Raw genomic sequence first — 18385 nt, 5'->3', positions numbered from 1 at the left:
AGCCACCATGCTGCCCACACTGAGCCACTGTGCCACCCACACTGAGCCACCCTGCCACCCACACTAAGCCACCATGTCACCCACACTGAGCCACCATGTCGCACACACTGAACCACCGTGCCACACACACTGAGCCACTGTGCCACCCACACTGAACCACCATGTCACCCACACCGAACCACCCTGCCACCCACACTGAGCCACCGTGCCACCCACACTGAACCACCCTGCCACCCACACTGAACCACTGTGCCACCCACACTGAGCCACCCTGCCACCCTCATTGAGCCACTGTGCCACCCACACTGAGCCACTGTGCCACCCACACTGAGCCACTGTGCCACCCACACTGAGCCACCATGTCACCCACATCGAGCCACTGTGCCACCCACACTGAGCCACCATGTCACCCACACTGAGCCACTGTGCCATGCAAACTGAGCCACTGTGCCACCCACACTGAGCCACCATGTCACCCACACTGAGCCACTGTGCCACCCACACTGAGCCACTGTGCCACCCACACTGAGCCACCATGTCACCCACATCGAGCCACTGTGCCACCCACACTGAGCCGCCCTGCCACCCACGCTGAGCCACCGTGCCACCCAAACTGTCCCACCCTGCCATTCATACTGAGCCACTATGCCACCCACGCTGAGCCACTGTGCCACCCACATTGAGCCACCATGCTGCCCACACTGAGCCACTGTGCCACCCACATTGAGCCACCCTGCCACCCATACTGAGCTAACGTGCCACCCACACTGAGCCACTGTGCCATCCAAACTGAGCCACTGTGCTACCCACACTGAACCACCCTGCCACCCACACTGAGCCACCCTGCCACTCACACTGAGCCACCATGTCACCCACACTGAACCACTGTGCCACCCACACTGAGCCACCGTGCCACCCACACTGAACCACCATGTAACCCACACAGCCACTGTGCCACCCACACTGAGCCACCGTGCCACCCACACTGAACCACCGTGCCACCCACACTGAGCCATTGTGCCACCCACACTGAGCCACTGTGCCACCCACATTGAGCCACCATGCCACCCACACTGAGCCACCGTGCCACACACACTGAGCCACTGTGCCACCCACACTGAGCCACCGTGCCACCCACTGTGTTTATTTCTTCATATGCTACTGTACAGGACTAAATGCTTTAGTGACCAGGGATTACATCAAGATATTTTATGAATAAAGTATAGTTTTGAAATAAAATAAGGGAGTGGGTTTCAGGGCTGGCTTGCATGAGGGAAGCAGGGCAATCCCTGGGACAAATGAAGCCATGATTTTCCCAGTGGGTGGTGGCCGTGCACTCTCACAGAGGAGGTCTGTTGAGATGCTTTCGACTTGCTTGCCCAGCAGCTGCATATGTGCTACCAGCGGGTGGAAAAGGTCTGGCGTTTCTTTGCTTTCATTAGCCTGCGGTCAGGATTACTCGATCACGACATCACCGCAAGCCTGTTTGTAAACAAAGGACCTTCCCCTTGTGTAAAATGGCTGAAACATTACCATCAGTACATTCAGAAACGTAATGTCACAGCATAATTCTGAAATATCCAATTGAACAATTGTTAGCCCACACGTATAAAACTTCACTAGATCAGTATCTTCAACAAATGGTACAGCATTCCCTGAAGTAAAAAAAAACATAAAAACAGTCCAAAGATGTGCAGGTCAGGTGAATTGGCCATACTAAATTGCCCATCGTGTTCGGTTCATTAGTCAGAGGGAAATGGGTCTGGGTGGGTTACTTTTTGGAGGGTCGGTGTGGACTGTTTGGGCTGAAGGGCCTGTTTCCACACTGTAGGGAATCTAATCTAATCTAAAATACAAGTTATCATATCTTTCAAATGTCTTGCCTTGCAGGTATGCTGGGTAAAAGTTTTGATATCTGCTTTGTGCTCATTCTCTGAAGTTTTCCTCAGAACCCTTCAATGAATTTGGTAAATCAGTGCCTGATCAATGCCTTCTCAGGTACAAGTTGACAGGTGATTGCAACATGATCAGCAATAACCACATCAGAAATATCATCAGCCTCCAAAACTAACAGACCATTGAGAACAATTCGCACACATTCTGTGAAATTTGCAGCATTGCAATGAGTGATTCCTAGAGAAAATCCAGAAAGAGAAGATTTTTCTCTCTCTCTCTCTCCCTTCTTTTTCCAGGAAATTCTTACAGCACACAAATTCAACAATTCAATAATTTATCAAAATGTGACAGTCAGCAGCTTTGTTAATAACTGGTGATCACAGCCGTCATTTCAGCTCAGAATCAGATAGTTGTGGGTTTAAATCAAACTCTAGACACTTGAGCACACTTCCAGGAAATGTGTCGTACTAAAGAAGCACTGCACTATTGAAATGCTTACCTTTTTGATGAAATGTTAAACTCTCAAGTGATAGGTATATTCCAGAGAATCATAGAAATGGTACTCTCTTAGGTGACATATATATTCCAGAGAATCATAGAAATCCTACAGTGCTAATAGAGACCATTCAGCCTGTTGAGTATTCACCAACCATCCGAAGAGCATCCAACCCATCCCTGTAACCTCACATAGTTCACCCACCTAGCTTGCACTAAGGGAAGTTTAGCATGACGAACCCCCCTAAACTGCATATTTTTGGACCAACTCCAATTTCATATGTACTGTTTTGTAAAAAGGACAGAGTAGTTCTCTCATAGTCTTGACCAAAGTTTAATTATTGAACAGCAAGAGTTGAAGTACGCAGGCAGGAACATGGGGCTGGAGAGTGCATTCTATCTCACCTTCATCCATGTTCAGGCTCAATGTGTTGAAAAGCTTACTCCTGTTCCTACATTTATCCGTAGAGAGCTATAAACCACAAACAAAGTTGTTGGTGGAGGTTGTGTTTTCCTCTCCGCATTTTGGATGGTAGAAGAGAATGGCACAATAGTTTGGGTGAGATTTTAACAGCCTCACATATATTATTGTTAACCAGCAATTTCCAGAAAGTCCCAGCACCGTGAGGCTGTGCTTTTGTTGTGACCCACTTATTCCATGGTAATGGGTCTGGACACTACAGTAGGCAACAAAGATTTGTCAGGTTCTTTACACTTCCAGAGTGCTACTTGTCACGAACAACCAATGCAAAGAATGAGGCAAGAGTTGTTCCTTGTATCTCTTGCTCCCATTAAAAATTATATGGTTTCATTGAATTTTTATGAAATGCATTAAATGCAGTCTTATGGCAGATTTAATGAACTTTTATTGGGATGCAATTGTGTGTGTTGCTTAATAAACCATACATTATCATACTTTGTGTTTTATATTCTTTATTTACTTGTAACGACTGCTTCTTTATGACCAAATGCTTGTGACTATGTTTACGGTCATTACCTTGATTGGATTGCGGCACATATCTTTAAAGAAAATTACTGCCAAGTGACAAATGGAGATCGCCATTAATCTGGAGGTGGAGTAGGGAGATTGTTTTGACTGTAAATGGGGTTGCAAGCTTAGATTCGGATGAAACAGAAAAAAGATTGCAAAGAATCATTCAGCCTGAGACAACAGCTGGTTGAGGTGAATCAAACAAATATTGTAAAGTATAAAGTTTGTAATAAGGTCTAATTCTTGAACCCAAGCATTGTTGATGAGTGAAAAAAACATACGCAAAATTTATTCAAATACAAAGGTGGAAAACCTCAGGTCTTGGAGACTTGTTTAAATTAAGCTGATAATTTTCTCTAATTAACATCTTTTCACCTAGAATAAGCAGTAAGGTTTTTCCTTTAGTTTTAATGTTTCTTTATATTGCAGAAATTTGTCTTCCTCCATTGAGAAAAGTACTTATCCACCTTCTCCCATTTCCTTATTATCCATCACAGTCTCTTCTGCTCCCATTTTTAGAAGGTTCATATCCTCCTTCCATAGGACCATAAGACATAGGAGCAGAAGTTAGGCCATTTGGCCCATCAGGTCTGCTCTGCTATTCAATCATGGCTGATATGTTTCTCAACCCCATTCTCCTGCCTTCTCCCCCTAACCTTTGATCCCCTTATTAATTAAGAACCTATCTCTCCCTGCCTTAAATATGTCAATGACCTAGTCTCCACATGTGGTAATGTGTTCCATAGATTCATCATTGTCAGGATGAAGAAGTTTCTATTCATCACTGTTTCAAAGAGTCTTCCCTTTACTCTAAGGCTGTGCGCTCAAGTCCTAGTCTCACCTGCTAATGAAAACATCTTCCCAATGTCCACTCTATCCAGGCCTTTCAGTATTCTGTAAGTTTCAATTAGATTCACCCACATCCTTCTAAACTCCACTGAATATAGACCCAGAGTCCTCAAACGTTCCTCACATGTTAAACCTTTCATTCCTGGGATCATTCTTGTGAACCTCGTCTGGACCTGCTCCAGGACCAGTACATTCCTACTGAGAAATGGGGCCCAAAATTGCACACAATACTCTAAATGTGGTCTGACCAGAGCCATAGAAAGCCTCAGAAGTACATCCCTGCTTTTATATTCTAGCCCTCTCGAAATAAATGCCAACATTGTATTTGCCTTCCTAACTACTGGCTGAACCTGCAAGTTTATCTTCAGACAATCTTGGACAAGGAGTCCCAATTTCCTTTGCACTTCAGATTTCTGAATTTTCTCCCCATTTAGAAAATAATCTAAGCCTCTATTCTTCCTATCAAAATGCATGGCCTCACACTTTCCCGCATTGTATTCCACCTGCCACTTCTTTGCCCACTCTCCTAATCTTCCTAAATCTTTCTGCAGCCTCCCCACCTCCTCAATACTGACTGTCGCTTCCCCCATCTTTGTATCATGTGCAAATTTATCCAGAATGCCCTCAGTTCCTTCATCCAGATCATTAATGTATAAAGTGAAAAGTTGTGGTCACAACACTGAGCCTTGCGGAACTCCACTAGTCATCAGCTACCATCCTGAGAAGGACCCTTTTATCCCCACTCTCTGCTCCCTGCCAGACAGCCAATTGTCTATCCATGCTAGTACCTGGTCTCTAACACCATGGGTCCTTATCTTACTCAGCAGCTTCCTGTTTGGCACGTTGTCAAAGGTTTTCTTGAAGTCCAAGTTGATGACATCCATTGACTCTCCTTTGTCCAAACTGTTCGTTACCTCCTCAAAGAATTCTAATATTTGTCAGACATCACCTTCCCTTGATGAAACCATGCTGACTTTGCTCTCTCAGTCTCAAAATAATAGCACACCTTAAATATTACTGTGCTAATACTTGCAAGTTTCAGAGTTATAGGGCCAGGTTTTTGAAGGGCTGAGAAATTGAAACCTGTGAGATTGAAAGATTCTCGTCATGGAGATTGTCTTGGGATCCTCAATTCTTTGGGACAGTTTCAAATTTTCAAAGCACTGGTTGTTTGATTGTGGGGAGGAGTGGGGATAAGTTGTGGGGTGGGTGGGGCATGTAGAGAAAAATTGGTGACTGCTATTGGTGACCCCTTCAACCTTCTGTGAAGATTGTTAAGGGGCTGAAATAATAACCAAAAGAACTGCGGATGCTGTAAATCAGAGACAAAAATAGAAATTGCTGGAAAAGCTCTGCAGGTCTGGTAGCATCTGTGGAGAGAAATCAGTGTTAACGTTTTGGAACAAGTGACTCTTCCTCGTTCGGAATGACCTACCGAACCTTTCCAGCAATTTCTTTGTTTGTTAAGGGGCCTGTCCATTCAGGTGTCATATTTTTTGGAGGGGGTGGGGTTTCCCAGTGAGCCAAAGCTGCACACTGACTGTCTGTTTTCCATTGCACCCAAGCACATTTTTTGGAGTGGCTCTAAAATTTGATGTCAGGCTTAAATCCAGACCACATGATTCCTAACTTTCTCTTCCATGACTATATTCTAATTCCAACTTCATAGCCTCTGAAGAGCTGTGAAGTATAAATTGCAAGGCAGCAGCAGATCCCAGCAAGGGCGAATAAATGGAAAAAAAAGATGCCATTACCATATTTTCATTCCCATTATCTACTTGGGGGAAAGCATTGACTTTTATTTTTACATTTAATGAGAAGTATTGCCAGAACTTAGTTACTCTTCAGACATATTTCAAAATGGTAAGTTGGTCTGATTGGCCAAGGGGTTCTGGAATATAGTCCATCCAACAAATGACTAAAAGAATTAGATTGCACATTCCTTTATTGTTCGAAGTCACAAAATGAACTGGAAAAATATCTGGTTCCAAAAGGTTTCTGTTTTACAAAATATTTTTTCATTTACATATCAATAGCAATATTCCAGTTCTCTCAGTACTGCCATGATATATTCATATTGTTAACAAAATTACAAATCCCCAGTGAACTTTATTTACATGTTTGCATTAAATACAATTGAAAATGTACAGAAATATTACAGGATTTCTTTACTGAATACAGATTATAGAGTCCAACGGTTTGTAATTGCTATTATCTTCCCATGAACATACAACATCAAAAGATTTTAGCAACAATATTTTCCTCTAACATTACATTGCTAATGCAATCTATGTCTTATAACAAAAATAACTTGGTCAAATGGAAGCAAACAAAGATGCAGCTGCATCTGTTCAAAGGAGCCTTTGTTCAATGGTCTCAACAGTGGAACATCTCTGGTATTTAGCTTTGTTGTTACTTCACTTAAGGTAGAATACACAATTATAAGAAACTAACTGTTCACAAATACATACTCTCCACCAGCATCAAGTATACTAGAACTCTGTATGGATTTATTTTTGAGGTTATTTTACTTTGCAATGTTTTGTTATTCCTATTGCTCTGTTCGTCTTGAGGCCACCTGAAACCACACAGCCAAATTATAACACTGCACCGCCCAGGGAAAAATATATCCTTCACCATCTGACCTGATATCATTTACATTTATACAGGTGCAGAGAATTATCAACTGGTCAGCATTACAAAGATTTTGTAAATTAATACTTTTGTCCCATTTTTCCCTCAACTCTGTGTGTATTTTATGTGCTTGCAAAGACACATATATATTAAACGGGAGGCAACTTTCTGCTTGTACAAAAATATAGATACAGTGGCATATATATATACACACACACACACACATACTACTAAATTGTCATAACCACTATGGCACCTGAGGCTTTTTAATATCCACTTTTGTTTCAGATTCTAAATTGCCAAGTTTGTGTTACTGAGGACTGCATTTAATAATTTTAATCTAAAACTAACATTTAGGGGAAGACACTACTCACATCCATGTTGCATGTAATTTTCTGCCATCTCTTAGCTCTCTATATTCACCATTCACTGCAGATGGTGACAAGGGCCTTAGTCCCTGCCAACATAACTGTGTATCTAACTGCTATAAAGTATGTGTGGGTCAATAATACTCCCTTCCTCTGAGAATTGCCACATACGCAGCCTTGCTCAGTGCCTCTCCCTGATGACCTATCTGAAATTTAAAACTCAGCCCAAGGAAACATGAATACAAAGGTCAGTGCAGCACTCACATTGCCTGGCTCAAACCATTGGAATGTTAATAAGTTCTGCCAAAGGACAATATAATTAGTTTAATTAAAAAAAAACACTGATCTAGACTGAAATAAACAAACATAATTAAACAATAGAAGTACACTGAAGAAATGCAGGCGTTTAACAATGGGAAATTGCAATACATTTAATAATCCTCCAAAGTTGATGGTCAACACTGAATAGTTGTTTCAATTTATGAAGGGAGGTGCATGTTTCCACTTTAAAGACACATAACCAATATCTTTAAATCATCCAATTAATTAACTGCACTGAAAAACAAATTTAAGGACAAAGAAAATCTAGTCAGCCTCTATCCATTCACACTTTTTTGCTCTAACTTGCATATTCCTGGTTTTTATAAAATCCATCGCACATACCAATGCAAGTGGTCAATACCATGAATGTCTTAAAGAATGGAGTTAAACATGTGTTTTTCAAGCAAGAGAGCAGAGATCTGATCTCTGAATACAAGGTCAGCATCCATGGATAGAGGAGGCAACTCACCATCTCTCCCTCATTATAGCGAGTCAGGCTAACACTGTGGTGGGATAAAGGTAGACGCTGACATGAAAATAACTCAGGGATCAATTTGCTGGATGTAAAAGGCTGGAGGAAGGGTTGTTATGCATGTCATTTAGCATGGAAGAAAGAAATTCTATCAGTCCAGTTTGCAATTCAGAAGCAGACCGGTGATCTTCAAATAGCCTTGATGGCATCATTGTCAGCACAGACATGATAAGCTGGAGGACCTTTTCCTGTGCTGTACCATTCTATGTAATTGTTAAGTTGTAAAGTGTTTGTGTGAAACATGGCACTGATTATTGAAAGAAAAATAAAGAACTGCAGATGCCTGAAATCTGAAACAAAAACAGAAAGCGTTAGAAAAACTCAGCAGATCTGGCTGCATCTTTGGAGAGATTCACAAATATTTCGAATCCAAGGGTCACTGGACTCAAAATGGTGACTCTGTTTCTCTCTCCACAGATGAGTTTCTCCAGCATTTTCTGTTTTTCTTATGGCACTGATCACTGACTGCTGAAATCCGTATGTGGAGCTGACCACCATCCTTTTCTCTCCAATTACTGTATATATCTGCTTTGTTTAAATCGGAGTTCAACAGCAAAACATTACATTCTACTTCTGTATATAATCCCTGAAGCCTGTGTAAAATTGAAAATTACTTCTTCATAAAATTGTACAAATGATCTTAACTTATCCCTTAGAATTTTGGATAGTTGATTCTATTGCAAGATAACATAAATGTTTTTTTTTCACGAGCAACTGAAAGTGCTGTGTGTTAGTAATTAATGCATTTATATGAAATTCTTTCCCAACTTTAACTGTGTTAACCTGTATACTTCAGCTCCCTTGTTGCTAATACTGCAGTGTGATTTCAAGTACTTCAGCACACTTAGGTGGAGAAAGTTCAGCTTTTCACAGGGCAATTTGCTCACACATTTGAGTCAGTTTGGACCACCATAAAATTTACCAGCTGACAATGAGGCAACGATCCAGATTTATGTTTCAGAGTAATTATAAAAAGGAATCTATTCAGAGGTGTCCTAACTAAAATAATTGTGCTTAAGGTTAGGTATTAGCTGTTATTGTGTTATTAAACATCAATTTCATATGTACTATCCAGTAAAATAACTGCAACCAACTTCATTCTGATAGGATTTAACTGCAAAGTGAAATGTACAAAATCAAATAATTTACCTGATCCTTCCATACGTCTTTGTTAACACCATAAGCCTAAACAAATGTGAAGTGGATCTATTTTAAAGGGAACCTCAGCAAAACAACTCGAGAAGCTTTTGATTTTAATTTCATTTTGACATATTAAGAAATTGTTATCAGTATTTGAATTGGCAGATAATGTTGAGATGGGATCTGAGTATAGCTCATTCCATCCTGATATATTTGTTAGACTGTAATTTTTATACATAACACTGGAATTTAGGTGCAGTGGCAGTAAAATTCACCCAGTGATTTACCTGACAATGTTCCACCTGGATCTCACATCTTCACTTTAAACCAGGTCTTCCAATTCATTGGCAAGGCACCCAACTCACCCCAGCAGATGTTAATTACAATTCTAATCCTCACCAGACTGCAACAACTTGCTATGTTAAAATAAATCATCTTCAACTCCCTTTTGATTAACTTGCCTATTATTTGAAATCATTCTACTTTATTAAAACCCCACATAGTTTGAACAGCTTTATTAAATCGATCCTTAACATACGCTGTGCTGAGGTGAATTCCAGCTTCTTCAGTCTCCTTACATAAATAGTACGTCACCCTTTGTATAATTCTAGCAAATCTCTTTTGTACTCTCTGCAAAGCCTTATCAAAATCGTTTCCACAGGGCAGTGGTTAAAATCACTATGTTCTCATTCTGCCACGCATGGGTGAGAGCCTAATTAAAAACGACTGGTGCTTGAAATCATCCCTCCCACTATTTTTAAGTTTATTGTGATGAAATGATGCCAGTTAGATGGACCTGGAGAGAAAGCTACTCAAGATAAAAGAGATAGCTTTCTGGGTGCTTCTTGTTTCAGCAACCAAGTGTGGTCACTGTCCACTCTATTTTTGGCAGGTTGTGTTTGCAAGTTCAAGTGCTTCAATTTTCTTTCATTTGTAATATTCTAATCTATTATTATTAAAACCCACAGTCCAGTATTGTACAGCATGTGTAAAAACTAGACTTCGGTTGTGAAGGACAATTCATAATTTGTTCAAACCATGTTCTATTGAGATTTTATCTTGAAACAATCTTTACTGTACCAGTGCACAAATACACTAAAAATTATAAACTACTACAGAAATACCACCCATCTGCTAAGTGTGCTGGTAGACTGAAGTGATAACAATACAGTGTTTGTTTTGTTTCTTTTTCACTCCAGGGCTTCTCAAAATGAGAAGAAGAATGTCGATTTTTTTAATTAGTACAGACTGAGATATTTATACCACTAGAGATTCCCTTTATACCTGCTGGACAGAAGAAGAAAATCTGCTTCACTCAGGTTGCTCAGTTGAAGTATATAGATGTCCAGACTGCAAGTATTACTGACAGCCATACCACATTGAAAAGCCTCATAGCTGAATCTGAAACATAGACTGGACGATCGTTTAGTTTTTGAACGGGTCTGAAGTTTAATTTCATAGGTTCTGAATCACTGTAGAAGAGACTGGCAGAAAAAGTGTTGAGCTGAAACAACAAATATAAAACGCGTTAAATTTCCAGATGACAATATTTTCTATCCAACGTATCATTTCTGTGGAATAATCACAATAAACAAAAATAATGCAGTAAACAATGTATAGTTGTAGAGTTTAATTTCAAACTGACATTGTAAAGGCAATAAAAGAAGGATAAGGAATGTACAATATAAAAAAGATCCCTGACCTCATTCAAAAAAAAAACGTGCCTAAAGCACAATTTATCAACTTATAAATGTGGAGAGATTGGTTACCAGCACTTTCAGTAATGGTGAAAAATGAACAATGTTGAATTGGCCGAGCATTATACATTGTAATTCTACTGAACAATCAGTCAGTGTGTATAAAGGGCACCAATTTGATGTTGTCCACTTCACATTACTGTTGAAGCTGAAATCTCAGATGAATGATTATTCAACTGAAACAAATCACATTTGGTTGAGTGATTTGCATTTTTCTGCCAATTACTTGTTCACATGACTATTTCCCTGATTTTGACTAAAAGCAGAGAGGCTGTGAATTGACAGCACCTCTAATTCCACTGTGAAAACCCAATAAAAAACACACTGAGGCAGGACAGGTAGTCTGTTTTCCTTCCTGCCTGGAGATGAAACACACAACAGTATTGCAAAGAAATCGTATTAAATTTCAAATGTTTATCACTTCTGGCTCTAAGACAGTTGTAACATGACTAGAACATAGAACAATACAGCGCAGAACAGGACCATCGGCCCTTGATGGTGCACAGACCTGTGAACTGATCTAAGCCCATCCCCCTACACCATCCCATTGGCATCCATGTGCTCATCCAAGGATTGCTTAAATCTCCCTCATGTGGCTGAGTTAATTGGCAGGTAGGGCATTCCACTTCCTTACCACTCTCTGAGTAAAGAACCTGCCTCGGACATCTGTCTTAAATCTAACATCCCTCAATTTGTAGCTATGCCCCCTCGTACAAGCTGACGTCATCATCCTAGGAAAACGGCTTTCTTTGTCTACCCTATCTAATCATCTGATCATTTTGTAAAACTCTTAAATCCATTTGCTTGTTGAAGTAGGCATTTAAAATTGCTAGGAAGTGATTTATAAGTTTTGAGCAATTTTTCTTTCATTGACGTATATTTAATTATAGCAGAACTGAATACTTTTATAGTATATATGCTCACATCAATATGCTTGCAGTGTCGCTGAAACATTCGCTTGGTCAAATCGATATTTGTTATGACACATCTCTGAAACAGATGTGGGACTTGAACATTGGTCTTCTGATTTAGAGATAAGGATACAACCATTGCATCACCTTGAACAAGTCCATATTTTCTTATCAATCTGTTCGGAGATGTTATGACACACTATAACAGGTGGGACTTGAACCCAGGCCTCTTGGCGCAGAGGTAGGGACACTACCACTGAGTCACAACAGCCCAAAAGTGAGCACTTTGCAATTTTTAATCAAATTGTTCAAATTTGGTATAACAGACCTCTAAACCTCTGCAAAACTGGCTCTAGTTGTTTTGAACGAATTCAAAGTTAAGGGTGGGCACTTGTGGAACTTGGTTCAAGTCCCCATCTGCTCCATAGGTGTGAATCATTATTAATAAGCAGGTTGATTAGGAAGAAATAACTTCAAAGCTATTCAACAAAGTGATATAAGGAGTTTTTCCACTGGTCTTTTGCATCATGAATTCAAAACAATAACTTGATGTAATAGTGAGAGAATGCAAGCATTACAGGTTCCAAACACAACAAAATGAAGAATGTCATCAATTTCAGGTGCTGCAAAGTTCACCATTGTTCATTGTTATCTCATGCCATTGCTATCTCCAGACACAACCTATCCCAATGCATTCCTGGCCAGTTTCCCATGTTCCACAGTCAATAAATCCGAGCTTTTATCAACACTCTGCTGACAATATCCAAACTCACACCATGCCTTGTTCACATACTATCTGTGTCTGCATTCATTAACTTGCTTTGGCTCCTGATTTGGCAATGAGTCAGTATAAAATTATCATGTTGTCAAATTGCCCCACACCTCTGTAAACTCCACCAATTTTACAATGCTTTCCTTAAATGTTGGCCACTTGTGCAAGTTAAAATTTTCTAATTGTTCTACTGGAAGCTGTACTTTCAGCTGGCCAGGCCTTAAGCTCTGAAATTTTGTCCCCAAAACTCTGCACATCTCCATCTCCTTTAAGTTGCAATTTTAAACCTACTGCATTTACCAAGCTTTTGATCACGTATTCCAGCATCTCTTTGTGGCACAGTATCAAACATTCCCATATAACGTCCTTGTGCTGCACCTATGGATGTTTACACATTAAATGTAATATGTAAATGCAAGCTGTTCTTAACTGATAAGGTTCTTAATTGAGGAACTTTAGCTGCAAAGAGTCATACTCACTGAGGTTGACTATGCAATCTGCTCAGGTAAAAGGCTGGTAATGGACAAAGCTTCAACTTACATTCAACTATTTACATAAGTTCATGTAAGTTCACAGGCCAGATGTGGGCAAGAGGAAGACATCCCGTTGGATGCATTAGAGTTCTGCACCATAAATAAGAGCTATTTGGTGATGCGTTATACATTGAGCTTAAACCTGCACTGGAGGTTTGATGGCATTGAAATGTCCTTAGCTATTTCTCAGTGATCCCCCAGACAATGACAAGACTGAAGCATAAGAACCAATTGAGTCAGGTGCCATTGGGTTTACAATAAATATCTTCAAGGTTCTCCCTTTGCATCTGGAAAACAAAGTACCATACTTGTGGCACCTGGTGCCAAACGCATTGTTCCAGTTAGTGATGGAGCTGAACAGATTTGCACACGACACCAGCAATCGTTATCTTATCCATGGGACTCCAAGATTGATTCCATCCCAGGCTGACGAGTTAGAAAAATGAGCAACTCTATTGAGGAAGCTTCTTTTACAACCTCACAATGCCAAAAAATATTATTTTATATGTGTTTACCTTCACAATGCGAGACAGGTCAAATTTGCATACAGCAATGTGATAATGAACAGAGAAGATATCTCTTGATGTTTAGCCGAGAGTTAAATATTGACCTGGAACATGGAGTGAGCCCACTTGCCCTGTTAGAAACACAAGTTGCTACATCTGTTTGATGTGGCCCTCAGTGCAATGTAGGATCTTAAAATTAACACCTCAGATGGTGCAGCATTCCTCAGTACTATTTTGAAATTCCTGTCCAGATTTTGTGTTCAATTCTCTGAAGTCTTTCTTTCCTGCTTAGAAACTATATGCAATGAATTTGTGCAGTCTCAAACCAGTCACTGTTGTACAACATAAACCTGCTCCCTTTTTTATTGCGTTACGCAGATAGAAAGTGCAGGAAAAGTAGATGTTTTTCCAAAATAAGTCCTATCAATAGCTTAGTCTCCAGTGTACTTTACCCATGTCCTTCACACATAATCTTTACCTGGTTTTTGCTGATAGGAATGGGTTCTGCAAATACTGTCCAGATTACCGCCTCATCACAGCCAGGTGTAGTCAATGAGCCTTGGTAACGGTAGTATTTCTTAAGCTTCTCACGGTCTGGAATAAGTCTATTCAGTGCAAACGGTTTTAACTGACTTTTGCCACCTAAAATAAACAGTTTCAGTATTAACTGAAGCGAACTGATATTCAAATACATTTTGTAGATTACAGCCTGGACAATGTATTCAAACTCCAATGTTTGTCCAAAGTGGTTTATGTTATAATTTGTTTGTTTAGTATTTTAATAAAGCTGTTTAGCTGAATGCTTTAATGATTTCACTTATAGGAGGTAACAAAGAAATTTGCTATGAACATGCAGTGGGTCATTTCCATAAGAAATCATTTCAATGTCATGACTTTTATCTGATATATAGTGTGAACTCAGAGGCTCATTTTAGCCTCAAAAAGTGCTTAGGTTTTGTTTGATCAAGAGACTCCATTGATACTTTACAACAAGACACCTGACCAATACTTCCATCATGCACTGCAGTCGAGCTGAATTCAAAGTGCCAGTGTGTTTGTAGAACAAGGAGGTCAGCATATGTGGTTGTTTGTAAAACAAGGAGTTCAGCATATGTGATTGTTTGCAAAACAAAACATTCAGAAAGAACAAACTGTGAAAACAGCCTACAGATCTGAGGAGGTTGAACCAATGGTTAAGAGTTGCAAACAAAAACCAGCTTGACAGAGCTGGAGTGCCTGGAACTTTGCTACCGCTTTGGGGTCAGATTCCAAGAATTGCTGTATAATCGTAGGCCAGAGCTTCTCTCTCACCCCATCTAGTAACTAATTACAGGCCTGAAGAACTGGAGTGACCTTGCTGTGGTTGGGAAGTTGCTATAGTCCCAGAGGGCCATAGGGCTGCTTTCTCATTTTAGAGAGACAGCTGCTGGTGACTTAACCCGAGGGTCAGCACACCGTGGGTGAGGAGAAAGGTTGAGACAGAGTACTTCATGGTAACATCAGCTGATGCAGAAATTAAACCCACGCTATTGGTGTCACTCTGCATCACAAACTCGCTGTCCACCCAACTGAGTTAGTGGCATAGTATTAAACACTACTGGGTTAGCAATCCAGATGCTCAGATATGAATAGGAAGGGTTTGGAGGGATATGGGCCAGGTGATGGCAGGTGGGATTAGATTGGGTTGGGATATCTGGTCGGTATGGACGTATTGGACTGAAGGGTCTGTTTCTGTGCTGTACATCTCTATGACTCTATGACTGACAAACTGAAGACAAGGGTTTCGATTCCATCATAGAAGCTTGTCCAATTTAAATCCAATGAAATATGGAGTTTAAAGCAAGTCCTAGTAATAGTAACCATGCATCAACCATTGTAAAAGCTTAACTGTTCAGCAATGTCCTTTAGGAAAGGAAATTGGTTATTATCCTATCTGGAATACATGTGACTCTAGTCACAGCAATGTGGTTCCCTCTTAAAAGACCTAGGTCACTCAATTCAAGGCCAATTACAAATGGGTAAAAAATGTTGCAGTCAACATCCACATCCAATTAAAAAAGCTAGCTTTCCTGAATGCTCAGAATCCCGACAGCTAAAGCTGTGGAAATTGCTTCATGGATTGGTTGAGAACTTTTAATAGCACTCTGTAGGGCCAGCTACAACCTCTGAGAATCCAAAGCCCTCACCACTCTGAAAAGGAAATCAGCCCCTTAATCGGACTACCACCAGGATCAAAGATAAAACAACCCCCAGCATCAGGGACTCCCCCGTCCATCCCAGAAATGCCCCCGCTGCTCCCCATCCCCTGCCACCTGAGTGTTCCTCATCTGACTGGAGGCTAATGCTCAGACTGGCCTCCAGGTAATAAACATGCGTTAAAAGAAAAATAGGACATAACATTGTCCATTAAAACTCTGTCAAAGGATTCCCAGCCAACATTCCTCCCAGTTGCTCACAAGACCTGCCAAGGTAAATACCTGTAACTCTGTAGCAAGTGACAGAAACAGGAGTCATCATATTCACTGCAGTCTTGTTACTAGAGCAGGGTTCTAGGATTTCAGGTAAAAGACAGAGAGAGAATGTGTCTTTGAAAATAATATGCCTTCTCAGCAACTCAGCTCTCTTGATAATACTATTTCAAGACAAAATGATACTAGTGAGTTCAGCAGAAAAAAACTGCTGCAAATCTCAACACTTGGACTTTTCTCTTGCATAACTCTTTTATTGATCCACTGAAAAGCAGAAGGGAGAAGAAAGAAGTTCATCTTATTCTCCTCAATGAACAAATATTTCTCCCACATTGTTCTCCCCTTTGTCTCCTGAAAATGCTGGCTGTTGTATCCTTTTTAAAATCAACAGCCAGATTGTCGCAAAGGTAAAGGTGTTCACAGCTAGCCAAGTTGGCAACTATTTTTGGATGAAAGATTAAATGACCTTGAAGAATGAGAGCATAGAAGAGTCATGGCAAAGAAGAAAAGCAATGGAAGAAAATAAGCAGCACGGATGAATTCGATGCAGGTTGGGAATAAAAACAGAAAATACTACAAATGCTCAGCAGGTCAGAAAGTGCGTGCAAGTAGAGAAAAAGTTCCAGACCAATGACTGACTGTTCAATATCAAACATTAGGCAGAATTTAATCCAGCCAAGAATGATCTCATCCTCCAGCAGTAAAGCCAGACAGAAACCTACGTCATCTGCTTTCGGGAAGGCTCCTCAGTTTAAATTTCAGCCATCCAACCTGGCCAGCAGGGGCCCTGCTTTTTTGTCCAGAACACTGTCAATTTCTCATCCTGCTTTCTAACATCCAAAGAAGTGAGCGCAACTTCCCAATTGTTCCTTTAATAAAAGTGACTGCTGAACACCCAAAGATTCCCTGCCTAAAGTTTCCAACAGAAACCTGATTTTCCTCATTACTCAACTAACCAGAATGGAGGGAAATAGATGGTGACATCTTGAAAAATGTCCATATTACAAAGGAGGAGGTGCTGGATGTCTCGAAAGGTGGATAAAGGTGGATAAATCATCAGGACCTGATCAGGTCTACCCTAGAACTCAGTAGGAAGCGATTGCTGGGCCTTTGCTGAGATATTTGTATCATCGATAGCCACAGGTGAGGTGCTGGAAGACTGGAGGTTGGCTAACTACTTAAGAAAGGTGGTAAGGACAAGCCAGGGAACTATAGACCAGTGAGCCTGACTTTGGAGGTGGGCAAGTTGTTGGAGGGAATCCTGAGGGACAGGATTTACATGTATTTGGAAAGGCAAGGATTGATTAGGGATAGTCAACATGGCTCTGTGCGTGGGAAATCATGTCTCACAAACTTGATTAAGTTGAGGATTGTTGAGGGCAGATGGAGGACGTGATCTATGTGGACTTCAGTAAGGCAGTTGACAAGGTTCCCATAGGAGACTGGTTAACAAGGTTAGATCTAATGGAATACAGGGAGAACTAGCCATTAGGATACAGAACTGGCTCAAAGGTAGAAGACAGAGGGGTGGTTGTGGAGGATTGTTTTTCAGACTAGAGGCCTGTGACCAGTGGATTGCCACAAGGATCGGTGCTGGGGCCACTACTTTTCATCATTTATATAAATGATTTGGATGTGAGCTTAGGAGGTATAGTTAGTAAGTTTGCAGATGACACCAAAATTGATGCTGTAGTGGACAGCAAAGAGGGTTACCTCAGATTACAGATGGGTCAATAGGCTGATGAGTGGCAGATGGAATTTAATTTAGATAAATGCGAGGTGTTATATTTTGGGAAATCAAATTTTAGCTGGACTTATATACTTAATAGTAAGGTCCAAGGGAGTGTTGCTGAACAAAGAGACCTTGGAGTGCAGGTTCATAGTTCCTTGAAATTAGAGTCACAGGTAGACAGGATAGTGAAGAAGACGTTTTGTATGCTTTCCTTTATTGGTCAGAGCATTGAGTATAGGGGTTGGGAGGAGAAAGTGAGGACTGCAGAAGCTGAAGATCAGAGCTGAAAGTGTGTTGCTGGAAAAGCGCAGCAGGTCAGGCAGCATCCAAGGAACAGGAGAATCGACATTTTGGGCATAAGCCCTTCTTCAGGAATGAGGAAAGTGTGTCCAGCAGGCTAAGATAAAAGGTAGGGAGGAGAGACTTGGGGGACGGGCGTTGGAAATGCGATAGGTGGAAGGAGGTCAAGGTGAGGGTGAT

The 18385-nt window shown here is 40.7% G+C and overlaps 1 protein-coding gene across 1 annotated transcript in view; it reads right to left on the bottom strand.

The window, feature by feature from the left end:
* Positions 1-6158: 6158 nt before the first annotated feature.
* The window catches only part of ca4a (carbonic anhydrase IV a), a 39155-nt gene continuing 26928 nt past the window's right edge, over positions 6159-18385 (bottom strand). The window contains exons 7-8 of the mRNA XM_043718573.1: positions 14184-14347; positions 6159-10730 (exon numbers count right to left, since the gene is read on the bottom strand). Coding sequence (XP_043574508.1) covers positions 10551-10730; positions 14184-14347 — 344 coding nt within the window. The 3' untranslated portion in view covers positions 6159-10550. The remainder of the gene's footprint in view (positions 10731-14183; positions 14348-18385) is intronic.

The sequence above is a fragment of the Chiloscyllium plagiosum genome, chromosome 28 (assembly GCF_004010195.1).
Source record: "Chiloscyllium plagiosum isolate BGI_BamShark_2017 chromosome 28, ASM401019v2, whole genome shotgun sequence".
NCBI lineage: Eukaryota > Metazoa > Chordata > Chondrichthyes > Orectolobiformes > Hemiscylliidae > Chiloscyllium > Chiloscyllium plagiosum.
Note: the sequence above shows the minus strand (reverse complement) of the source record. Positions and strands in the feature narration are given on the sequence as shown.